Source organism: Athene cunicularia (genome assembly GCF_003259725.1).
Source record: "Athene cunicularia isolate RWA chromosome 3 unlocalized genomic scaffold, athCun1 chr3_part1, whole genome shotgun sequence".
Classification (NCBI taxonomy): domain Eukaryota; kingdom Metazoa; phylum Chordata; class Aves; order Strigiformes; family Strigidae; genus Athene; species Athene cunicularia.
In genome coordinates, this window is record NW_020799097.1 from 54042523 (window position 1) to 54069526 (window position 27004).

The 27004-nt window shown below is 39.0% G+C and overlaps 1 protein-coding gene across 1 annotated transcript in view; it reads right to left on the bottom strand.

The window, feature by feature from the left end:
* ROS1 (ROS proto-oncogene 1, receptor tyrosine kinase) overlaps positions 1–27004 on the bottom strand; it is a 74694-nt gene that overhangs the window by 22850 nt on the left and 24840 nt on the right. The window contains exons 19-36 of the mRNA XM_026845473.1: positions 25329–25543; positions 24826–24995; positions 24088–24250; positions 23144–23397; positions 22227–22290; positions 21391–21593; positions 20476–20687; positions 19677–19963; positions 18560–18736; positions 15937–16154; positions 15124–15265; positions 8715–8947; positions 5687–5863; positions 4519–4693; positions 3922–4039; positions 1625–1812; positions 896–988; positions 66–201 (exon numbers count right to left, since the gene is read on the bottom strand). Coding sequence (XP_026701274.1) covers positions 66–201; positions 896–988; positions 1625–1812; positions 3922–4039; positions 4519–4693; positions 5687–5863; positions 8715–8947; positions 15124–15265; positions 15937–16154; positions 18560–18736; positions 19677–19963; positions 20476–20687; positions 21391–21593; positions 22227–22290; positions 23144–23397; positions 24088–24250; positions 24826–24995; positions 25329–25543 — 3225 coding nt within the window. The remainder of the gene's footprint in view (positions 1–65; positions 202–895; positions 989–1624; positions 1813–3921; positions 4040–4518; positions 4694–5686; positions 5864–8714; positions 8948–15123; positions 15266–15936; positions 16155–18559; positions 18737–19676; positions 19964–20475; positions 20688–21390; positions 21594–22226; positions 22291–23143; positions 23398–24087; positions 24251–24825; positions 24996–25328; positions 25544–27004) is intronic.

Sequence of the window (27004 nt, forward strand, 5' to 3'; positions counted from 1 at the left end):
ACAGTACAGGCAAGTCCTCTTTTAGATATTTTTGTCCTGAAAATACATTTGCTCCAAGGACATACCTTACAGCATAACAGGCATTGGCTAATCCCACTGTCTCAACCATCCCCCTGAGTTGAGCTAATTCTTTATCTTCCTTGATAAACACTATCTGTCCAGGCAAGGCCTTATTTCTGGATTTCCATCTTTGGTGCCATACTGGAACAGAAAAACAGACCATCAGATATTTCGCTCTGAGGGGATCCCAGCATGTGAGCAGGCTGAAAGGCTACAGGTTTTTTTGTTATTCTGTTCAATATAGCTCCCCAGCAGCTCACATAAGCAAGATGTTTCCATCTGGCCACCATCTTTTTCCCACAAAACACAGACAATTTCTCCTTGAACTGTGAAATCAGTCAAGCATGCACTTCTGTATGTGGCCCAAAGGTCTGCTGCTGTATCCCAGGGACAGGATGAGGTGTGAGAGGGCAGGACCATAACACGTGGACATCTACATCTCAGGGTAATCTCTACATCCTTTCTCCAGGGACAAAGTTTAAGAGGAAAAAAATGGGACCCTTTGGTGCACAAATGAAGTATCCAACCTGAGACTTATAAGGTACAAGTTTTTATAAGGATACACAGAAACATCAGTGTTCTTTCAGCATTCCTGTGGTCTCCCTGTAGGGAATCAACAGCAAGAAATGCCTGAGAATGGAGTGAATTGGTATCCTATCCTTGATACTGAAGGTATAACCAGACATCCAGAGGGCCTCAAAGGATACAATATAAATTCCTGCCCAGGGATTGCTCAGTATTTCCCTAAACCTGAAGGTCGATCATCTCCTGCCATGTGAACTACCTTTTACTGAGGCCTGGCAAAGCAAGGATACACAAAATCTCAGACACATACCAAAACCAAATAGCATGACCACAGTCAAGCCCAGAACAATGGTTCCAATCACAGCAGCAGTGGCAATGATGGTGTCTGGAGAGATCATAGTATCTGTTAAATAAAGGAAGAATATTGGTTAATGACTGTGTATACTAATGATATCAATCCTGTGGAGCTGAGCAAACCTGAGAGAACCCTTGAGCTGCCTACTGTGTAAATCTCTTCCTCTGCACAAAGCTCTCTTGTAGGCTGTATGTAGATGTCTACATTTGGTCAGACTAATCCTCCTCCCCCAGCTCTGGGCCATCATTCCTCTGCTGATGACCTACTGCATACATGGGAAGAGAAAACGCAGAATGGTTTGACCACTCAAGGTGAGATTTCCAAAAAAACCCACAGACTGTAGGTCTAACATTCTGGCTGAAGGCAAGAAGTAATCCTTACATCCTTACCCACTTTAGGAGCTTGTCTTTATTTCAAGAATCATGCATGATGTAGAGTGCAGGGTCACAGAGATAAACAAGTAGAAATCAGCAGAAGCAAATTTCTGCCCATTGTTCCATGTAAAAGAGTCTGGATGAGCACTAACAGCTGGGATTATCGTATCAATCTCACCATTCGTTACCGCTTAGACACATTACCTGTGCAGCAACATCATTATTAAAACAGCAGGTCTCTCTTCATAAATTTGTATAATTATTCTGAATAAAAAAATTGATTAACAGAGTAAAAAAGTACAGGACATACCTTCACCCAAAATTATATCCTCGCTTGTGTCACTGTATTCACCAAGTCCCAGCAGATTTGCAGCTGCTGCTCTGAACTGGAAAGTTCCTTCTAAATTCTTAGCCTTCCATATGCAAATACTGTCACAGGAGCCATTGTAAACCACCTCCCACAAGGACTCCACTTTGCTGGTGTTGTCAGACTTCTTCCTGCAGTGGGCACAGCAAAATAACACAGGTATGTCATTAATGCAGTGAGAGCAGTTTACTGCTTTCCCCCCACTTCTTCGCTTCAGTTCCATGGCCTTCATAACATCTCTCTGCCTGCATGAAAGTTCACTCTGGTCATGGAGTTTGTACCATACCATTTCAGCAGTGCTAGGAATCACACATCTTTAGCTTGGCATTGGAAATGAAATGCTAGAACGTTTTAGACATAAAATGTCCCAGCACTCTTTCACCTGTTTCAGTGTACATCTCATGGCCAAGATTTCAAAGCATTCTTATTTAGCTTTCATAAAAAAAAAAAACCCACAACATTTATTTTTGTGTCTTGTTAGAGGTTTTTGCTTTCCTGAGCCCAGAGTAATTCAGTGGCTCTTGTGCCTCAAGTTTCACAAGCTAAACAGGAAGCAAGTCATTGGCAGTGAAGACACAATTCTTTAGCTAGCCAGTTTCTCATAGTATCTGCTGACTGCTGGGTATATTTGTTCCTTTCCCCATTGGACTGAGATTGATTGCTCACAATAAATTCAGAGCTGATTATTCACCAACCAAAAGAAGACCATGTATTTAAACTTGAAAGGCCATATATGAAATATCATTTCATGTCACACTAAGACTAATATTTCATGTGAAATGACCTTCATGAGCATGTCAATCATTCTCCCAACACACTTCAATGCAGAAAAAAGGTAAAACACTTCTAAACCAGAAAGACTGGGCAAAACTATATGTTCAGGTCCTTGGTGTGTACATGTCCCTGACAGAGTTGTATGAATACCAGGTGTTGTTTCAAAAGGCTATGCAAATATTTTGTAGAATGCTGTGCAACTGACCTAACATTTTTCTATCATCTGGTGCAAAAGGATCATGAGGCTCAAAGTGAAATTCAGACAAAAAAATCAACATGTGTACATTCAAACTGCAAGACAAAAGCTTATTTTATTTAAAAACAAAACAAAACAAAAACCAAACCAATAAAAGAACTCCTCAAAAACCTTAGAGATGTATTATGATTCCAGAGATGAATAAGAAGCTGGAGCCTGGAGAACACAGCAGCTATTATAATACACAGCCCTGACACAGGCCAAGGGACTGTCCTTTCTTTATCCATCCACAGCAAGCCAGGTACAAACTGGCTGTTGGCATATTAAAATTATTGTGGTCTCATAGCATGCAGGTCAGTGCTGCTGTATACTCACAGAACTCTATGGAGGACGCTTACAGCACCAGGAAAATATGTCTGGGTGAAAACTTATACAGGTAAAGTATGCCCAGCTCCACAGTGCTGTCAGTCCTTAGCTTTCCTAAGCACAGAGTTAACTGAGCAAAAAGAAATAATAGCTGAGTTTAAAACATTGCTTTCCTCCATCAGGCCCAGTTTCAAACAATGTCATAGGATTATCTCAGAAAATGGACTCTCCTCATTTTTAAATAATGCATTTATCAAGCCTTGCACTGGCTGCTTTGAACAGACTCCTCCAGAGTCATGGTCAAATAATGAGAAGTTTCAAAGTCACTACACACAGCAGTATACTCTAACCTGTCCATTCAGCCCTTCCAATGCCAGTGCAGGAATAAGTGTGAATTGGCACTCTATAGATGCCTGATGAGTGTGACATTATAGTCCAGGCAACCTGTACTTGATGACAGAGCGCTTTAAAAATTATCTAGTCATCCCATGTCAGTGGGAATACTTTATGATTTTTTCTGGCAACTTTGTGACATCTTTTCATGAGTCCCCTGAACACTAAGACATTTCTATATATATTTTAGCCAAAAATACATACTACATGCTTGAAATCTGTGACTTGAAAATATCTCCAAATCTTCTTCTACTTCACGAACACATATCCAAATATATCCCTGTATTTCAGGGTTGACTGGAAGTGTTGTTAGTATATATTTCTTTCTAAGTTTTACAGGAATTCCTGGAAATGATGGATATTAGTTTACCCAAGAAAGACATCCCATGATAAGGCCATTTGCATCATAGATAATTCACTCTTCCCATCAGAGCCAAACTAAAAGCCCCTGCACATCCAGATTTGTTCTGGGCTGCTCCCTATGGGAAGAGTGCCTGCATAAATTGCTTACCTGCTTTCTAAGATGTAGTAGGTCAGGTTGCTTCCATTGTCATCAGCCTTTTCCCACTGTACAGAGTTTTCAGTGTCCTCTGCTCTTTTTGGAACTCCTGGCTTACTGGGAACACCAGCTTAGGCCAAATGGGGAGAGAAACAGATCTCTTAAAATGTATTTATAGCAAAACAAAGGGCTAACAGGCACAGAGAAAAATTTAGATGTGCACATGGGTGTTTAGACATACAAAAGAATGGAGGATCTATATCAGTAATTCCCATGGAGAATGAATCTTTGTCTTTCTCTTTGCAATGGACAAATTTCAAAATTTTCATTCACATGTGGCCCTTTACCAGTAGTTATGGGTTTACATGCATACAGGCATTTCATTTCAGTTTCCCTCACTCTTTTCCTCTTTTCCACTTGGAAGTGAACCTCATTTCTTTCTCCCTATTACTTTTGCAGATATCGTAATGTGTTACTTATTTTTCAAACATACACAACTATTGGCTTTGAGTATAAGAAAATTGCCTGTTAAATTTTACAAAATACTGTGTTTGAATATTCATGTCCTGAAGAGTCTTAAAATCTTGTTAACCTACATTAAGTCCTTACCTGTAGTTTTAAAGCTTGTTGAAGAAGAAGTGCTTTTCACTCCTGTAACATAAACTACTGTTACTCTTACAAAGTAGCTGGTTGAAGGAAGAGTTCCTGTGAGATTGCATGTGTAAATGAGATCTGCTGTGCACGTAGTACTTGCAGGAGAAAACCAGTCACTTTTTGTTTGCCACTAGAAAGGAAAAACATCATTGTAGTCAACTTTCTTGCTTGTTCTATTCCTGGGTAGACTAACTACTTTGATATCGTAGGGGAGAGATTAAACACATGCTGCTTCAATTACAGGACTTTGTCCTCTCAGAGACCAAGGACTCAAAACTTGAGTTTTTTCCCTAGTTTTCAGGAGGCCTACAAGTCTTGGCAGCCACAAAGGACAACAGATTAACTGACCCCTTTGCATAGTCAAAAGGAGCCTTCCCCTTGCTCATCTCTGTGCAGCTTGTATTTCTGGATCACCATAACGTGCCTGTGAGTTCAGCTTGCTGTCATGTAATTGAAAGGAGACGATTTAGTGGAATTGTGCTATGACATTTGTTTTAGAGCAGGGAAATGTTTGGTGTAGGCCTGATGAATCTGATTATCTATATTAAGGAATCTACGTGAACCAGTTTAGCACATGACATTTTCTGTGTCCGGTGGTCCAGACATTAAAGTCTGAAACTTCCATCCATGCTGCTGTCACTGCAGCATTTACTTCTGCAGCCTCTACTACTGGACCTGCTTTTCTCTCCATCATTTTCTCCTAACCTATCACAGGCAAATAAAATTCAGATACTAGGTTGCAGCTGATATTTAATGATGAAAACCCTTCTCTTCCTTGTGGACAGCAGACATAAGATTTGTTGCTACAAGCCAAGTTGGGGGAGGGCAGTGAGGAAAAAGGGAGGGGACTCTACTGAAACACGAGAGCAGGAAGGAATTCTGGTGGGGTCATCCAGGATGTCCTTTGGCACTATGGAATACTAAATGCTACAGCTGCACTCCTCCTTGTTCCTGGCAAACACTGCCTCTATCCTGCCCCTTCTGAGCCACTAAGACTGACATCACCATGCCCAAATTATCCACTGAGACTCTTCATATGCATCCTGCCACCCTGTCCTGTTCACCAGGACAGCATGGGTTAAAATTGCTCTAATCTGGAAAAAAAACTAAGGGGCATTTTTACCTTACACAGCTCAAACCAGAAGCTGGTTTCATTGATGTGCAGAGGAGGTCTCCATTCTAGCTGAAAGCTGGTATTTCTGGGAACTATGTTGACAGGTGCAGGTGGAGTCTCAAATGTTTTTGCAATAACAGGGACACTTTCAGAAAACCAGTTCTCGTTGGGATGAAAAGCAAGAACCTAGTAAAGAAACAGATAAACTGTACAGTACCAGACCACTTGGAAAGGTGGCTTTAGCAGCTCCAAGTGTTTGGAAGACTAGCTGTTTTGTAGATATAGGTGTAGGAAGATTTTGAGCCTCACAGCTGCAGCATTACACATCTTCAGGCTGAAAGTTCATGGCCTAGAGTCCCCTTCCTCAGAGACTCTTCTTAGTTTCTTATTTCATCTTTCTACAAAGATTCTTCTCTTTCTAGACCTTTGTTAAATACCACACACTCTTACACAGGCATGCAGATGTCACATCACATGCTAGGCAGTGTTTTAGAACCACAAAAACCCAAGGTGAGGAAGTGCCTTAGCACACTGGCTTCCACTAAGCCACAATCAAGTATGACCTCTATTTGGGTATGCGTACTTACATACATTCATATAGGTATATGGGTACGTGTTTATATATATGTATTCCCCATTATACCATCCAAATTATTAACAAAAGCACAAAATCAAATTAAGACCAGAACAGATCCCCTCCTGTCATTAGCTGAATGTTGACCCAGCCCACACATGAACTGTGAAAGCACCCAGTATTTGTGATGTACCCAGCGTACATTCTGCAGACAGCATGTTTACTTAGTTGCTTTTGAAAATCTCATTCTGGTGATAGTCCTGCTGTCCAGATACATCATTTATTGTTTTCCTTTTAACCTTTCATCTGTAAATGGAGCAGCAGTGTGTTTTAGTCTTACAAATCCACATTGGACATTTTTATTCCTCTGTTATCCTCTCAATGCTTGTATACCAACTGTTTACCATTTGGTCCTAATATACTTCTAATAATGCCTATATATGTTCTAATATAGTCCTAGTAAGACTGTATATGTCCTTAAAATAATTCCAGGTACTGAAGTTACATCAAGTGGTTTATAATTCCATTTTTGAAGCTAAGTGTGACCTTTTTCTATGCTAGTTCTATAGGGCTTTCTCTCTTCCAAAGTTACAGAAGACAGTTGTGAACATCCACAGACTGTTTTTAACAATCTCCTTATGTAGTTTAAGGCCATTGGATGCTGCTGACTGAAATATATATAACTTACATAAGTAGTCTTTAAACTGATCTTTCCTTCCCCTGATCTGTTGTGCTACCATTGTGTTAAATTTCTAGTCACAGGTCTCCTATTTCTAAAAACTAAACAAAAAAAGCACTAGATACTGCAATCTACTTTTTGTCATCTTCTTCAGCATACTAACAGACCCTTCCTAACTGCCTTTTTAGTCCTTGCTACTTTGAACTCCTTTGGTTCCTCCACCTTCTTGATTTCGTCTTTGTGTTGTTACTCCTTTCTGCTCGTTCCTACAGGCAGGTAATACTGACATTACTTTAGGATGGTACTCCCACTGGCCCTGGCTGTTCAAAAATCCTTGCTCTGTGAGTCTGACAGCAGGGGTGGCAGTTAGACAGATGTGTCTTCCCCTCAATTTTCACCATTCATAGTCCAATATAACTACAGAAGCCACCAAAGCTGTTGTGCGATGCTGACGTTGGAGTCCATGTGAACTGTAGCAGCTGGTGGATGAGTGTAGGGGGAGGCGCTCGGAAGATCTCGCGATGTACGGGAAAAACAGGGAACTAAAGATCTCGCGAGGTACAGAAAGGGGTATATAAAGCAATTGCGCAGTTAATAAATCGAACAGATAACATCCACCATATTGGTGTTTGTGCTCTCTTTTCTCGCGAAGGTTAACCTCCTGCAAGGGTTAGCTGTGATCTGAGCGCCGCACTCCTGTGGCTTAGCAGATGGAAAAAAACAGCTAATGCCTTACCACAACAGATGGATATCTCATTCTGCTGCTTCTGCTAGCTATCCTGAGGCTGGCCTATTATTATATTTTTTTTTCTATAAATTTCCTATTTCAATATGGTAGATCAAAAATCTAGATCTTCCTCTGCCCATGACTTTCCTGGACAGTGGAAGAAACTACTTCTTCTATTGCATTTCTACAGCACCATATTTCAACAAAATCCAAAATCAGAGAGTTTGCAACCACCCTTCAATATACTTGTTTACAGAAATTTTCTTCAAAGACCACTAAACAGCCAAGCCCCTACTTGCATTTTTAAGTTCTCTGCCTTTGTTAAAGGGTCAGCATTGATATATTGCTCTTGTTGTGACATTTGCATGCATATTTTATAATATACTTCTATATAAAATGTGACTGCTGCAAGATAGAATCAGTCAACTATGAATTCAGTCATCACCTATATTTCTATGGATATATTAGACACCTTTTGGTTTATTGAACTAAGAATTTTGGGTTTTTTTTCTAAATGAAAAGTTAGTTATTAAAGGAAAAGCAGCAACTGGCAAAATGGCTGAGTCTGCTCTTGATATAATATATAGAAGTTTCCCCTTTATGAAAGTTTCAGATATGTTGCTTTCCTGAGAAAAGCCTTTATATTTTGGCCATGACCTATTTTCACTCACATAGCCCTGTTGATTGTACTTCAACTAGTCCTTCACAACATTCCATCCTTCTTTGAGAATAGAGAATACTCATAATTTGACCCTGTCTTAACATGCTACATCAGGTATCAGGGCAATAACAGCAAGTTTGCAGCAGAAACTCTTATTTACTCTTGAGATATGTGATGTGCTCCCCAAATAGAAAAGATCTCAGTTCTAAGGATTTAATATGAACAACCTATGTAGAAATAAACTGTGATGTTTAATTTTCTTTAAGAGTAAAGGACTGAGAGAAGTCTGCCAAGTTTTGAACTCACATTTTCAAAACACACATATGGCTTTACAGAATAGCAGTCTAAAGATTTGCAGGCTAGTGAACAAACAGGTAAAACTGCTTGTATTTATACCTTGAATAAATAGTTTGTTCCAGATTGGAGCCCACTAACAGACCAGGCAAGTGTCCTATTTGGAAATTCACTTTTTTGCAATGGTGTCTCTGGGACAGGAGGTAATAAATTGACAGAGATTTGGTAGCGGATGGATTCTAGAGGTCCATTTGGCTTCAGAGGTTCATTCCAAGATATGTTGATGGTGGTGTCAGACAAAACCGCTGTCTTAATGGAATCAACTGCCTCTGGTACTGAAACAGAAAAATTAATCTTCTTTTAGGTACAGATCTCACTAGAGGTTTGTTTGTTTTATTTTTAGAGAAGTCAAGAAATGTCACTGAGGAAAGAAAAAAGTATGTAAGCCTATGAATATTTACAGGACTGACACTCTCCACATGTAAAACATTCTTGTATACTCAGGCAGATGCAGACAAGTTCAAAATATTTTTAGGGAATTTTTTAGTATCTCCTTGGCTATCCTACCATGGAAGCAGACAGAAACCCCCCCAGCTGCTGTCCTATACCTCTACCTTTATAGGCGTATCACTGAATTCCTGCTCTCTCTTAGTTTTCTAATCAAGATCTCAGATGTGAGTTTAATATAATGCTTACTTGGATATGCACTAAAAACAGTACTCATGCACTATTTCAGCTGGAAAGTCTTTTCTTGAACACAAAAGTCTGAAGGAAAAAATCCAAAACTAAGCATTGCTTGCCATCACTTAAAATTTTGCTCAGAAATATATGGCCTGGCTGGGTTGTGTAAGCAAGAAACTGGGTGGCTGGTCTGATGTCCACGCCAGCTGGTTACTCACTAATTGTTCTGGAAAAATCAGTTCTTCCTTGGAAGCTTTGAGATCACAGACTTTGAAATGGTATATAGCATGCCCCAACTCTGCATCAGCTCTTTTTTCCTACTGAGCTGTCCAGATAGGCATAAAGTCATTACACTATCTATGTTCCAAATACATCATAATGATGGGTACATATGTGGTAATTTATGCCCTAATATCAAATCTGCAGATTATTTAAATGAAATGTGCAGAAAGCAGGCTCGTAAAGAAGACAAATATCTCATTTCACTAGATAAATGTATGTGGAGTAAGAGTGACACTCTGTGGCAAGAGCAATGCATTAATTTTCCAAGTTGTCTTCCTTTTTTTCCCCCTCTATCTTGCTATTTGTTGGAAAGTGCAAATTAATCCAAGCTTCTTTCATTTTGTTACGGAGTTGAGATAAAGACAGAGGGAATTTACACAGCTTCAGAGGTGTGAAATAGTGTACACACTTCAAGAGGCTCTAGCAGCATCTGATTACAATTTAAACTAGCAGTTACATTCATGAAATTGAGAACATAAGTGCCAGGACACATATACATTCTGTTTATAGCTGGTTGGAAATTTTTCAAAAAATTGTGAAAAGCTCTGAATTTTGATAAAAACACATATTTAAAATCCTCAGGGTTTGAGGTCTGGTTTGGTTTTGGTTTTGTTTTTTTTTTTTTTTTTTTGTCTAGGACTTTATTTTGTTCCCGACATTTTGTTTTGCGTCAACTAGAGAAGCTCCTTCTGAGTTTCATGTTTCATTTTAACTTGAGACTGAAAAATTCCATTTCAGTGGAGCAACCCAGTCTCCCATTTCATATGCTACCTTTATATTTCACCACTGAAAGTGTACATTGCTGCAGGATGGCTCAGTTTATCATACAAAGGAGCAATGGTGTGAATTCTTGCCACATACCAGTGGCATTCAATCTTACTCAATCAGCATCATAGAAATTTTATAATATGGATGTGGATTCACATGCAAAGAATTTAAATCTACTGATTATAAATCAGCTTTTATTATTTTTGCCATAGACTCCTTAGGAATATGCTCATAGCATTCAGAGATCCACACAGAATGAGACCCTATTTGCTTGATGTTGCAGATGCTAAGAGATCTGACTGTTAAGAGGAAACAGCATGGTTGGAAGAGAACTTCCAAAGTATAGCTTGTCTGGATCCCAAAAGAAGAGTGAAGTGTGTCTGCACCTCTTGTTCCACTTTCACTTGAAAGATGAAAAGAGGTTCATTTTCTTAAGGAGAAAAATGTGACAGCTCCCAGAACAAAAAACAAGGAATGATCTGTGCATAGGAGGAGCCATTGGCAGCTCACAGGTGATGCTCTCCTGTGAACAATGGTGACAAAAAGAGGGGTTATTTGTTCTGTGAATTAGACTTTAAAGAAATCACAGAGTGCATCCCCAAGAGAAGAAGAAAGGAAATCAGGACCCCTGGCACCTACTTGTAGCCAGCTATTCTGGATAAAATATTTCCTTGGGCACAATTGATCAGTAAGGGAAAGAGACATTCAGACAAGTAAGAAAAACACAGTGGTGGCTGTGCTTCTTCAATTCCAGTTGCTTCAGCACCTTCTGAAGCAGTCAAAAGCCAAGTAGAGGTAAAGAGAGAGAAGGGGAAACCTTAGGATTCCTGCTGTGGTGCCCTAGCGGCATGTCACAGTAATATCTGCGTAGCTGCACAATCTGCACAGCTGTATGTCAGCTACAGCCAGCCCTGCTGTAGCTGGGTTAAGTGACCTAATGCCCAAGGACTAGGTGCTACTGTGCCTCTCAATTTCATTCTCTCGCACTCTCTCAGAGAAGAACTGCTCCAACTCTGCAGGACAAGAAATCGACAGGAAAACTAGTAAAGATATGGGCTATAGCATTCCCACTTCACTGCAGGTTCAACAGTAAGCATCCCTAGGTGCCATCTCCCTGGTCTTTCCTGAAAAACACAAACAGGCTTCCGTGTAGGCTTGGCTATAATTCTGCCTTGCTGACTTGGGGTATTATCAGAGGTGCCTGATGGCTCTGCAAGTGATAAATTTATGTGGATCAAGCTGGCTGGTGACACCAGGCACAATAAATGGAGCACAGATGCAAAGCAAATCTGACACAGCACAAGAGCAAACAGGTGTTATGTGTGCTACAGGGAATAGCCAGCTCTCATAGTTTTCCATATTTTCATCAAGTGAGTCCAGCAACGTCATTCCAAGGATGAGAAAATTATATGAAGAGCAGTGCAAAGGCAACTCCTCATGAAGACAGATGCAAGAACACATACACATGCAAAACAAAAAGTGCTGAGCAAGATACTTCTATTGGGTTGGGTTGCAAGCCAAGACGACAACACATGCAAAATCATAGCATCCATCTTTGGATGATCCTTTTCCTTCTCAGAGATAACAAGACATTCAGGGAAACTGGAGCTGTATCTGCCCTGCAGCTGCAAACAGGTAGAATGAACCAGGGAATGAGCAGAAGCATCTTCCTGCCCTAATGAAGGTATTTCAAACACAGGGGGCATCCAGCTCAGACTAGAGGTATTATCAAGGAATAAGGACATCTTGAACTCGGGCTGTCTGTGAATCTCAGTTGCTGTTGTGGCATTTGAGGAAAGATTCTGGGCTATGTTGTCTTAAAGGACAGATGGGGACATGTTGGCACTCACAGTGCCAGCACCTGGGTCTGCATTAAAGTGCAGCAGAGAGTTGTTTCCTCGCTATGACATGCTCCAAGTTTCATCAAGTATGGCAAAATGAGCAGTCAGTAGTTTTGGACTCAGAGGTCTGAACCCACAAACAAAACCTGCATTGATGGTTTCGATTTAGTTAGGGAACTAAGGCAGCATCAGATCTATGTTCTGCAGTGGAAACTCCAGAACAGGGTGGAGAGAATAACTGTGAAGGTAAAGGGTGGAGGATGAATGCAAGATCATAAGAAACAGTAAGAAATATACCAGTGATCAAGCAAATCATAACTTGTTATGGTCAGCTGGATAATCTGTGTGCTGAGTATAGATCCCTCATAGTGTAACATAGGCTACACATCAACAGCAGAACTGTTACAGAAGTCCTCCATCTCTTGTTCTGGAAAATATGCCCTAAATCAACAAGTGTGTTTAACATGACTGAGTTCTCTAAGAGAGCACAGAAGGAAAATTTGTAAAATCATGTACTCAAAGCAGGAAGTGGAGGACTGTTTTCTTGAGCTACATCATCAGGTAATATAGTACACATGTACTATGTGAGGTGAAAACTGGCTTTATAAACTAGACATGATACAGAAGTACAGGCCCAGCTCCCAAATAATAAAGAACCAGCTTGAATAACAAGCTATTTAGAATTTAGATACTCTTGATCTTGCTTTCTCTTTTTTTTTTTTTTTTTTTTTTCAAAAGCAACTTTGTACTCAAGAGAAAACCTTTAAATTAAAATACAGCTCTCACTTGTGCTGAATCTTGTCTCTTAGGGACAGCACTATGTGTAGGTTTACCCCCAACGTAGCCTTGGCTTATCATTTTGTGAATGCTTCCTGTTTTTCCAGAAAGTGAGTTGTGCTCCTGTTATCCTTTTCCAGGCTGCAGCTACCTTGTCCCTTAGACCCTGCTATAAGCTCCTGTCCCTGTTCTCTTCCATTGCAACAATAAGACATACTCCATCACAGAGTACAGAGGTAGCTCCGCTTAAAACCCAATTACATTTGGCTGTCTTGCTGCATTGGGTTTGCATGGCAAGGTTTTGGTAGGGGCAGGGCTACAGTGATGGCTTCTGTGAAAAGCTGCTGGAAGCTTCACCTATGTCTGATAGAGCCAATGCCAGCCAGCTCCAAGATGGACTGCTGCTGCTGGCCAAGGCCAAGCCCATCAGTGATGGTGGTAGCACCTCTGTGATAATGTATTGAAGAAGGGGGGAAAAAAATCTGCACAACTGCAGCCAGGAGAGAGAAGTAAGAATATGTGAGAGAAACAACTCTGCAGCCACCAGTGTGAGTGCAGAAGGAGGGCAGGAGGTGCCCCAGGCACCAGAGCAGAGGTTCCCCCGAAGCCCGCGGTGCAGCCCATGGGGAGGCAGCTGTGCCCTGCAGCCCACGGGGGTTGGCAGTGGAGCAGATCTCCGCCTGCAGCCCGGGGAGGGCCCCACGCTGGAGCAGGTGGATGTGCCCGGAGGAGCCTGTGACCCTGTGGGAAGCCCACGCTGGAGCAGGCTCCTGGCAGGGCCTGTGGGCACATGGAGAGAGGAGCCCACGCTGGAGCAGGTTTGCTGGCAGGACTTGTGACCCCGTGGGGGACCCACGCTGGAGCAGTCTGTTCCTGAGGGACTGCACCCCATGGGAGGGACCCACCCTGGATAAGTTTGCGAAGAACTGTAGCCTGTAGGAAAGACTCATGTTGGAAAAGTTCATGGAGGACTGTCTCCTGTGGGAAGGACCCCACAGTGCAGCAGGGGAAGAGTGTGAGGAGTCCTCCCTCTGAGGATAAGGAGCAGCACAGATGATGTGTGATGAACTGACCACAACCCCCATTCCCCATCCCCTGAACCACTCAGGGGTAGGAGGTAGAGAAATCAGTAAAGTTGAGCCTGGGAGGAAGGGGGGGGGGAAGTTTTTTTAAGATTTATTTTTTACTTCTCATCATCCTACTCTGATTTGATTGGTATTAAATTAAACTCACTTTTCCCCAAGTTGAGTCTGTTTTGCTTGTGACAGTAATTGGTGAATGGTCTCCCTGTCCTTAACTCTATCCACGAGCCTTTCATTATATTTTCTCTCCCCTGTCCAGGTGAGGAAGTGAGTGGTAGAACAGTTTTGGTGGGCACCTGGCATCGAGCCAGGGTCAACCCACCACACTTGCCATCATACCTTGGCCTCTTGCCTTCACTCATACCTCTCTCACCCATTCACTCCCACTGAAGTTTCTTAGCTTCCTTCTGCCATAATTAGATAAGTTTACTGATGTATTTATTTATTTTTAGGTAATCCCTAACCAGTCCACTCTCTGCCCTAAATGACACAGTGAACATTCAAGTTCAAAGCACTACTCCTAGCTTTGATCTTCTAGTGTGAAAGGGACTGAGAAGGGCACATCAAAATGCTTGAAACCAACCGAAAATGTCCTATCTGCATTCAGGCCAAGAGAAGTAAAACCAGAGTGTTGTCTTTTCAGCCTGGTTTACAACAAATCAAGTTTGAATTACCCTAAGAAACAGCAATTATGAGAATAATGTCAAGCTAAGGGTAAAAATCTTAATGCTGAATGAATATATAAGACACATATTTAAACATACGTAACCACATATACATTCAAATGCAACTTATTAAAAATGTGGCCCAAGGCAGAAACTGCAACTGTTTAGCCATGTTTAACCATAGTTTATCTTTTCTCAGGAAGCAAATGAGCAGAAGTATTAAGGAATATATACAAGTCTTATGAATCCTACAGATTCATCAAGTCTGGTTGCCAAAACCTTGTGAAAATCTACACAAGTTACATTTTAAGCAGAAAACTTCTCTGCTTTCTGATTTACAACCTAAACTTACATACACCTTCCTTTAATTGAGATGAGAACTCTGTTCAAAATCAGAATAAAATGTGAAACAAACCTCCATACAGAGTTGTGCCTATTGTCTCTTTTCCCATAGGCAGCACTTCCTTATCTGAATAGTAGTTTTTCACTGCAATTTTTATGACATAACTTGAAAATGGCTGTAGGTTGTCTATGATGGCTATAGCACCCTGAAATTCCTGTAATTCGAAATCAGATAATAAACATGTATTCTTAGAAAAGAGACTCATATGTCACAACAATCATCTGTCAGTGAAATGAGTGTTAAAAAGTAATACAGTAGTGCTTTTGTATTCTAATACACTTTAGAGTTTCAGAAAGAATGTTAAAACGATAGTTTGGTAATGGGTCACTACAGAAAACACATATCAAAAAACAAGCTGAGGTGTAATTAGCATGGCTACAATACCACATTGTTCAGTCGATGATACTTAAATAGGAAATGGCAAAGTCAAAAAAAGGTAACAGAAGAAAAAATTACGAAGGCAAGTACAACTACCACAAAACACATCCAGGCAAGCCATATGTTTGCTGGACAGTCTCAGGAGTTATTTAAACAGATTAATATCAACCACAACTGTTCTTTTTACAAGTAGAAAGTGAAGACCCATTTCAAAAGGATTTTAGCAAAGGCATATTAAAAAGTTGAGGAGTACTCGTACAAAGTAAACCTAAGCAACTTACCACTTAATAAATACCAAACAGAAAGGGGAATTACTGTTGGGGATGTAGAATTGGAAAATTTCCCAGATAGAAAGTTACAGAAAGGTTTATAAAATAACTAAAAGTGATATCACATTCCCTGTTTATATATGATATCACGTGCGTTTTTGTTCCAAAATAGCCATACCAGTGGTTTTTGTTGTAGAGCAGACAAACGGTAGCTTGAGTTCCTGTGGTTGTTAGTCATTTGTCTGAGAAATACCAGATATGTCGGCGTAGGCTGCAATATGCCAGGGCATAGCTGCTGTGGTGTGACAGATGGCAAGCTTAACGTAAAACTGATATTCGTCGTATCAAGGATAGTAGGTTTCTCACTGTCTGGCAATAGAATCAGGCATCTTTTATCTAGGAAAGACATCAGAAAATTTAAACAAATTAATTACTGTTGACCAGTCCAAATTTGCAAGGGATTCTACCACCATTCCTATGACAAAGCATAACCACAATGTATTTTCTCTGTTTTCACAAAAAGAAATTGAAAGAAATTCCACCTGAATGTACTTTATTTAAATTACTTTCATGGACACAAAAATAGCGGTCATCAAAGTAAAGTCTCATTTATCTTTGATAAGATAGAGATTTACTAAAGGTACAGATTTACTATAGAATTTAGTTTCTTCTTTAAGGTATTTAGATACTAAATACCTTGGAAATCCAAATCTTGGTAGCTGTGTTATGCAGTACACACTGATGAGTCCGAACTTGCTTGTCACAGGAAAGGCAGATGTGGAGAATAGACAGTAGCTTTCTCTAGCAATTAAATGTTATCTTTCTTTTCTTCCAAACAGCTTTTGATGTGTAAAGTTCATAGCAGCAACAGAGAAAGGGGAAACATATTTTGGAAGAAGTAAAGGAGTCTATAGGGAAAAAAACGTAGAAAACTACTCTCTGACAGTAAATAAAAAGTAACAAAAGTCCTCATCTCTTGATGCACTTTTAAAAAGAAATCAAAAATACATGAAATGGACTTGCTGCCAAGAAGGAAAATATTAAGGCACACGCATGGGGAATATTGTACAAGGACAAATGTTTGGCCTTGGGCCAGAACAACTGACCTCATTGTTGAGATCTTTTCTCCCAACTTTGTCATTCCTACCAAAGTCAGATTCATGTGTATAAGGGAAGGAGAATAAAAAAGTCTGTTCAACAGAAATAAATGCAAGGTTGAATCTTTGTCAATTTTATAGCTACCTAGAATAGTAAAACTCCTATGGGAAAAGTCCCAGATGGAATAAAAATTGAGTCATTTTCAGAGTTAAAGTTTCTGTCAGTCAGTTCCATAGAAACGTGTTTACTCTGACAAGAAAATCCTTCACTACATATTCAGTCCCCTTCCTCCTAACCCTGAAGAGAAATCATTCTCTCACAGAATCTCTGACAGGACAGTAATTTTAACTGAGTACTTCTGATGTGTTAAATGATCAACTGACATCACATCTCTGGATGGCAATTAAATAGGTTAGAAAGAAAGGAAACCCTAGCAGTACTCCTTGCTCACATCACTAAAACAATAAAAAGCATGTCAGTCAACCCAACTAGCCTTTGCAAACATCAGTTTTTCACATAGACACCATTTCCTCTCAGTACTGAGAAGAAAAAAAAAAAAAAATATTTCTTATTTTAGAATGTTCATTTACTTTTATCTTAAACTTGTGTGAATAATCCTGTGCATCACCCTCCCTCCACACATGCCAAGGGTATGGATTCCTCCAAATATATTTGCAGCAGTCAGTGAAAATAAGAAGAGCTCTGTGGGGATCTCTGGTTGGAAATAATCTCTTTGGACTGAAATTTGGTTCTTCCTTTTCTGCACCAACTAAGCCTGGGTCTTGTGCAGGAAACCCTATCCCTGCTGATAGGGATTGGTACATTCTGTACCAGGGCCAAACCAGGCTCCTGCACCAATGCCAAGCCCACGCAGATCTCATGGGAACAAACTTGCCCAAAGTGCTGGTAAGAATAGCCTGGGCACTGGTCGGAGCAGCTGCAGGCATGAGTAGCTCAACTGGCTGCCCAAAAGAATGTGAAATTCTTTTATTACAAAGAAGTCCATCCTGTTAAAATATTCTCTTGTATATTTGTCAGGTTTTTATGCAAAACTGAAGTTTAAAAATTATTTTGAATATATTAATCATGCTAATAGCTGCTCTAAATATCCACATTTACAGAGATAATCCCTATAGGTATTGCGAATCTTAACTTTCTGTTAAAACTATTTTTTTTATTTCTTTCATTATCATTCAACAGTGGTTTGTTTAAAATACTAGGAGTTCTAAGTGAATCCTGGGCCTGCTATAAAGTAAGATGCAATTACCTCTCAGGTAATTCTTTATAAATCATTTTAATAAGCAAAGTTCTTATCTTTTTTTTTTTTTTTTTTTTTTTCAGCTTTGCATAGTTGTCAGCAAAACCAGAAATCTGTATTATAATAGGGGTCATTATCAAACTCTTGCTATAACACTTTGTGGACATATTTGATCTTTTTTAGTGCTTTAGGCATGGTTTGGTGTTAACATCCTGAACCTTTGAAACATGGGCAATATTCATCATCATGACCTTCCATGTGATCCAACACAAGGCCAGTCCTTATATTCATCCTTTCAAAAATGTGTATAGTGAATTGTTTCCCTCTAGAAGATACCTGGATCCATAAAGCATACTTTACATAAACACATAGCATGATGTGCAACTCAAATACATGCTTTGGAATAAATTCGTTACATTTACAAAACAACAAAAATTCCCTCTACCTGGATACAATTGTGCCGCTGAGCTGTAGGCAAAGATTTTCAGCTCATGATTTGCTCTCTTCTGAAGAAAGTGTCTTCTGCTTTCTTTATTTGCTAGCCAAATCTCAGTGTATTCCTTTGTTTCAGTGCTCCAGTATATGAATTTCTTATCTACAGTCAAGCTACCAATTTTCTTACCTGTAGGAAAACATTGTATAGTTAAGCTTCAGAATAAACCCTGAGCAGACAATTTTACAAGAGCAGATACGTGCTTGTATTCACAGTGAATCTTTATGGGTGAGTGTCTTGGTCATTCCATATCTTCAAAGACCTCCCCTGGAAAAGAGATTTCTGATATTTTCCAATAGGTGTCATGAAGCTGAGACAACTTTGTCATTTCAGTTTGCAAGTGTAGATTCGAAGGCTTTTTAAAATCCATAATTATGAGAACTGCAATTCAATTAACAAACACCAGAAATGAAACACAAGAGCAAGAGTTTTCTGTAGAAACTCATCATTTTTACAAGATGAAAACCGCAGTACTCTGCCATCTCTCAGGAACAATTAAGACACCTCCTCTGGTAACAGAACAGCTTTACCATCACTCCTCCAGAATCAAGGTGAAAACTGAGCAATGAAGTCTGTTACCATTAAAAGAAGTGCAACATAGATAAGTTGTCATACAAGACTCTACCTGCACAGGGTACCCTCCCCACATATTGAAGTCTGCAATGTCACTTTCAGGCATAACTTAAGATGGTGCTTTAAATTTTCATTGAGTTAAACTGTAATAGTTGTATCTAATAAGAAACCCTAGCAAAATAATGTGTTAATACTAAAAGTGAAATCTATTGACAAGTAGCATTTGAAGCTGTAGCATCTCCATTTGATTTACATCTTACTGGAATACATACTATGCATCAGTAAATATCCTCACACTGCTTTTTTTCCTAGTTTGTATCAACAGGGTACACAACTGGAAACACAGAACACAAGCATTTTGTCCATCTTGCATATAGAGGAATCAGTTTTGTAAAGTAAGTGCTTTATGAATGCTATTTTGCTGAAATGAGCATTGTTTGATGTAAAAGACAGCAGGAATCACAAAGTACCTACAGACGTAACAGAGCATTCAGACCTTGAATACTTGGTATTTTGGTAATTCTCCAGCAGTGGCAACCATCCACATCTGAGGCCCATATTTCGTCTCTTCCTCTGATAAAAAGCATCTGGGGATTATTGGAGTCAGATGCATCTATACTCATAGGTCTTCCTAGCTCTGCTTCTGCCACATTACAGGTGCAATAGTTCCTCATCTGTTCCTCCATTGATATATATCCCAAAATGTGGTGCATGGTGTTATTCAGAATATCATAATAAAACATGCAGCTGCCATAATCAAGCTCTTCCATCCAGTACAAGCGGCTATGAAATAAAATGCATTGCTTACAGTAGGAAAACTTCAATCTGAGCAATCTGCCCTAAATGCAGTCCTAAGTGACAACCTGTAAGTCACAAATCTCCCAAACATTTAAAACAAAGTAACTACAGCAGCATACTTGTATAGTGATTCCAGGTGTTTAAAGGACATTTTTGGACAGAAGGTCACAATAACTGACTATTCTGGTTAAAACAGTTACTATAAAAAAATGTTTTCTGGTGCTGACTTTCATTTGCATCACTTAAATAGAACCTATCAATATTTAAGTATCATTTAAAATCTTTACTCAAACACAGACGTGTTTTTGAAATTAGAAACATCCAAGACCAACTAGCAATATAAAAGTAGAACTACATCCAGAAATTTCTGAGATTTACACTTATATACTATAAACTCATATACTATAAAAAGTCCTTTTCAGTCCTTAACAGTTGATGATTTAATGAAAATAATTTTTAAATCCACTTTAAACAGTTATTAGTAATATATGCCTTACCTTAAGAAAGGATATGACAGCAGAGATGATACAGTTGAATTACATTTACCCAATTGTATATTCAAAGCTTTTAGAGATTTTATCTTGAGCTCAAGATCAATAACAAATATTTGAGTTTCATTCCATGGTGTTTTCAGGGCAACAAAGAGATGTCTTGCAATCCAGTCAACTGTAATGGCTGTGGCATTGTGAAGATATACATCTTTGAAAAACTTAAGAAAAAAATAAAAACGTTACTAAAACTACTTGAGAGCAGAATTTTTCCACCTGATGCTAGGGCAAGTACAAGTCAAAATATAAAGAGATGTCATGGAACAAAAATTCCAATATTTTTATACAAACGAACGCTATTGTTTCACAAGTATCAATTGTTGCTTCCATGTTGCTTCCATATTCTTGAAATTAGAATGAAATAAAATAAAATTAAATTGCATTTGATACAAAAAATAAATTTCTTGTATTTAATAGTAAGAATTTTAAATTAAATGTATGTTGAAATATCAACAAAGCAGATGTCAGTAAAATCATACATGTTTAACAGGACAACTTTACCAATAGCATACTCTGGCCTATTCTAATAGCTATTAATGACAAAAAACCCCCAAAACATTGAAGTCCAAATTTTATTATATTATATATTTTCATTGTACTGCTTAGAGAGGAAAATTATCCAGCCAAGCTCCTTCATATTACATCTCGTATGAACTGACAAGCATTAAGAAAATTTGTCTTTCCAGTTCTGTTTTCCCCACTGTATTTTGCCATTAAATGTGCTTTGTTCATCATGCTGCTTTTTTGCAGTTTCAAATGTGCAGGTTTGACTTCTTCAATAACATAATTAGCCCCAAAATAATTACAATAACGGCCACATATTCTCCTAGATTCTCTCAAGCAAGGGAATCAACAAAGGAATACCTGAAACTTTGAAGTAGTCTGTATATTCAGAAGAAAAAGAGAATCTTCTACGACATAGTACACTTTGTCATCATTAGCAGTATAACAGATGTCCTTTACATTTGTCTTTGCTGAAAGTTCCCATATGGTATGATTATTGTCTATGTCAGTAAGAAACAACTTGTTGGCAGAAACAGTTATAAGAGTTGGGACAGGGAAAAGGTCTGGAAGGAAAAGAGCGCAGCAGAATTTACAAAAAACATTCTAGACAATAGCAGTCATTCAGAAGTAAATCAAGTACAAGATAAAACTATTGCCCTGCACAAATTATATTGGGTCCTATGTCACAGCAAATAGATAAAATAATGAGGTGTCTTCTTGACATCATGTGCAAACTTCTAAGATTTTTTCAATAGCATTGTGGATGTTTACCTAACAAATTTAAGCCTAGTAAAAAAAGATTTGCTCACTTAATTACCTTTAACAGCCCAACTAGAAATAGCCTATGATCCCTAGAGGATGTCTAACCCTCACAGCCTGATTAGAAATATTCTATGATCTCTAGCAGTATGCAGATTACAGATCAAAACCTGCTGTTCCAGACTATCTTGGGGTTGCTTAGAAAAGGTAATTTAACAGAGTTTTAAGGAAAATCTTGAAATTCCTGAAATTTAATCTAATGATAAGAAATGTGTTAATCATTTCATGTCAGAAGCTGTAAATATTTCCTCTGTGGTGTCTACTGTAGGGTGAAAAAAATTTCACACAAAGTGTCAAAGGCTATTTATCAGATTACCAAATTCCCGTACTCTGTTTTGCCAGCTATTACACACAAACCACGAGATGGCATCTAATACCTGATGAATTCCTCTCTGCTATATCAGACAAAGGTCCTGGACCCACAGAGGTGAAGGCTTGCACCTGTGGGACAGGAGATTGTTATATATGTTAAGTATCAGCATAAATGATTGCATTCAAGAGCCTGTAGAGTCATAGTTAATGATAAAACCAGAACCAGATCCCCTGGCTTCTCAGCTAGGAATATATATGCATGTGCTCTGTTTGACCTGAGGCTGTGCTGGTCAGTTCAAAGGCTATACTCGGGGTTGGACCATGGCTATGAAGATAATTTTAAGCAGTGGTCCTGAAAGTGGCGATTCATGCTGCATCTATTAATTAGAGCTCAAAGGACACCAGACAGTCTTGTCTCCTTCCCCAGGCTGGAGCAATTCCTACTGTTGGTCGATTTTGCAACCAACATGGTGTTCTCCTCCATCAGTACCTGGTCTATTACGTGTTCTCGTGCTTTTAACTTGTCTTTCAAGCGCATGTTCTCTGTGTCCCAAACCTTGTATTGCAATGAAAACATGGCATCCTGACAAGTTTTAATATGGAAGTTTCTTTTTATGGAAGCCATGTGAATCCTCTCATTTCTCCAGCAGTGGAACTTCTCTTGGTCTGTGGCTCTGTTTTAACACCCCTCCACCAGCTCAGTCAAATCTGTGTTTAACTTGCAGCTTTTAGCGGTGGCTTTGGGAGATCTTTAGAGGTTTCTGTATAATATTGCAGCATTATTTCCACCTATTTAGTAAACAATACAATATGTAGAAAGGTTAAGCCAGGTATCCAAGGGTGAGTCAGTGAAACAGCAGTTCCACAGGCAGAAACCACAAGTTCTTGCTCCAAGCCCAATACCATCTCCTAAGCAAACACATCAAGCTGCAGTGATAACATCTACCATCTAGCATGAGATAAGCTTAGTAATTTTTCATACCTGAAACCTTACTGTGAGGCTGGGAAGCACATCCCTGAGAGAAAATAGCATCAGGGTGGGTTTAACATTGTTCACATTCCACTCCATGAAAGTGCCACTCTGACTCAATAGTTGATAGTAAATCTTGAAGTGAGTTAATACTCCATTGTCCCTTTCAGGTCTGCCCCACCTGAACTCCACAAGGACTTTCTCATCATTTGCATGTAGTTTATTTTGTAACACATATATTCTAGGGTTTGTGGGGGCTGAAGGAACTGTATTAAAAAAAGATAAAAAACACAGAGCAAAGTACTCCTATTAAAACACAAACTCTACTTTGTAATTAACTCTTTTAGTTTTGAGCCTAAACTTTACAACCTCAGTGCTGACAGAAACAGATAGCAATTGGTGAGGTGTAAAATACAGAAGAATATCTAAAACTTCATGGTAATTTCTTTCTGGTTTTCATTGGTGTGCAGGTATCTGATTTTAACTTGCTTATCAAAAAAAAGATCTGTATAAACAGAGACAAATGCACTCCTGCGCTCAGATTGGGACATATCTATTTAGCCAAATCCTGCAGGTAACAATGGACCTGCTAGAATTTTCAGAGCGTACTCTATCCCATCTCCTATCCACTTCAAAATCGTGGTTAAGATATTACATGCAGCCTTTGATAGTCATTGTAATGGATCTAAGTTTCTCTTTCTTGCTCATAGTTTTAGGCACATGGTGGATATATTGTCATGCGTTTTCTGTTCCAAATTCTATTACTGCAATTTTTGTGTATTTACGTGTGCAATAGATAACTGCCAAAGATACTCAGGAACATGTCCTTGCAATTCTGCCTACAGCTGACTAGCCCTGAAAGTTGCTCATTCCTCTCCAGTGTTTCACTTGCTGAGATAGACCTACCTGGTCCTAGTACCACTGTGGGTGAGGAATGGGATTTAAAATTCTAGTACCTCCTTCAGGAGCTCGAAGGGATACAGATGTTGTTGGTGCCTTGCCCCAGTATGTATATGGAGTGACAGTAAAATCAAAGAGTGCAAATGGTTCTAGCCAATCAACTCGGTAGGATGGCACTGTCAGGTTATGGGGATGGAGACACCGTTCACTCTCCAAAGACTGTGAAGGAAATAAAACAGAGTAAAATGAAACAAAACATTTTGTTTCCCTCTTAGAAAGACCTTCAGTTTTCCAAAATTTCTCTCACCAAGCTGGTCAACTAAATCAAGACAGAGCTTCTCTTCTTGTGAGTGGTTGTTGTTTCACCAGCTCCTGTGGCACTGTAGCGATGCCCTTTGAATTTAAAGGAAAGCTTGCCAAATGTGCTAAAATTAAGTGTGGATGAAGGCTAGATTTCACATTCAGGCAAAGGCTGTCCCACTGACAGCTCAGAGGACACTTCCGTCTCAGTGTTACTGTGAAAGGCTTTCTCACACATCTTTGAGCACTGGAAGCTCCTCGCCTGGCACTTCACACCCCAGCAGCTAGCCCAGAGCTACTGCTAAGCCCTTGTTCAGCCTGTGCTGGCCTCAGTGATGGTGAAACATGACAGCTTGCTTTATATTTACAGTTTAGTTTGTTTACTTGACCGATTTGTACATGCTGGAGAAGAAACAAACTGTATTTCTGTTTAAAAATAGATACATCAGCAAGTAGCTGCAGTAATACATATAGATAATAAGGAGGAATTGAACGAATCTCCTCACTTGTAGAGCTTTTGATCCCACGCAGTAAAAGACAGTTCCCCATTGCACATTTGTGGAGGGACTCCAAGTGATGTGAAAACTTGAAGAATTTCCTTTAATCCTGAAGGAAGACTCCGGTACTGAATCTGGAATCACTTTTGGTGTAAAAGGAAAATTTCCTGTCCATAAAGAGAGGAAGAAATAATAATTATTTAAAGAATATGAGCAATAAGTAGACTTTTCAAACCTGACTTAAAACATTAAAGTACTATGGAAAATTCTGTAAGATGTCTTTAGACAGAAACAATGAATAACACTGCCATGTATTCTTTTTTAGCCATATCCATCAGCATTTATAATTTTACATTATTCAGGTATATCCTGATATATTTATTAATAAGTTGCTGTTGTTTTTCTCTTTTGTCAAATGATTAAAGAATTTAAAGAATGAAGAATTAGAGGCTGTCAGTAAATACCTTTATTGAGGGGGTTAGATAAAGAAAACAATGTACCCGGCAAAGGTTTAAGTGATGTGTGAACAAGGGTAAAGGCTGCAAACTCTGCTGGTTGTGAGAAGGGAATACTAAGGCTCTGATTGACTTCCTGAGTTGTAATGAACTGAAGACTATTAATCCAGAACAGACGACCACTGTAGTATTCCAGTGCACCCTGAGATATCTCTGAAGTACTCCATGCTGTAAATTCTTTGACCATGGCATTACCACAACTGTGAAAACACACATGAAATTAGCAAACTGAAAACGCATGTGTAGAGAGAAAAAGTTTTATTCAATATTTGACACATCAGTAAGTTTCTCATAATTCAAATTCTTAATAATCACGTAGGAGGCAGGAAAATAATTTAAAAAATTTTAAGTTCTCTAAATTGGAACACTTTTCAGTGTTGCAGGAGCACCAAAAAAAAAAATAAAATCCTTCATTCCCTTGATTTAACTAGAAAACAATTATAAAATGTCTTAATATTCTGATGCATGGATGTAGAAAATTATTTTGAAAAATCAGCCAACCTTCTCTCAGCAATTCCACTGAAACAGCAGAGTCTCCTTCACAGCATGAGATTCATTCTACTTCAGTAGAACAGGTCCCCAGATGAATATGACTCCTCTAGTTTTCATGATAACCTTCCATTATTTATTAAACTCTATTAATATTTCCCTCTACTGGGATCACTGGTGATTTAATCTGGTTTGTTACTTCTGTGTCAAAATTTACAGGCCTTTTTTGGTCCCATTTTGTCTTCCAGGTAAGATATTATATATGTTCTAAGAGGCATCATTTTGTCACCTCAGAAATGTCTTTCAGCTTAGACGCATGCTATCCAAAACAAATTTGGAAAAGCTCTGACACACCAACAGGTCCATTAGGATGGATTACTTCTAATATCTCTATTCTGGCATGCCAGGGACAATGATTTATGGGGGCCAGTTGGTTCACAATGGAGCTGCATGTTCTAACTAAAACTAATCAACATTTTTTAATTCTTTAAATATTTACCATTAATCATAGCAAGTCTAAAATGAGACAGAAAATTCAGCTGGTTCCACTCAAAGCCAGCCTACAACATTAGGAGCACATGTAAATACAGATACTGTTCAATTAAGTTCAAGAAATTTAATCTGATGCTTGGGGGGAAAAAAGCACTTTCCGTATGAAAATGAGCAAAAACATAGTTTCATGAGCTACCACTCATCATGCACTTGGCACTTACAGAACAAATTACCATTTTTCTCAATGTCTTAGTATATATTCAAGCTGCCTCATCAACATGGTTTGGTTTGGGTTTGTTTTTTTAAAATTTGTCTTTCAGGAATAATGCAGCCGTTTCATGCTCAGGATGATCAAGAGGAAAGCCTGCTGAGTACTGATTGCTCAGGTGAGAAAGTGGTGTCAGTTCAAGTCCTAAGCTCCATACAAGATGAACAAGTTACAGCTCTAGGCACTTGAAAACTGTCAGGTGGTGTAAAGGCCAAGACAAAATAGACAATAAATGGTGATTATTTCCCAAAGCTGAGTCTAAATACTGATGAGCATGACCTCAGTTCAGTTAGGCTTCCATACTGTGTTTCTCTCACTGTAAAACCATGTTAACAACCATCTCAACATGTGGTTTGCCATCAGCTGGCTATGATCATTATTTCTGTTTGTTTATTGTTAAATTAGTAATTAG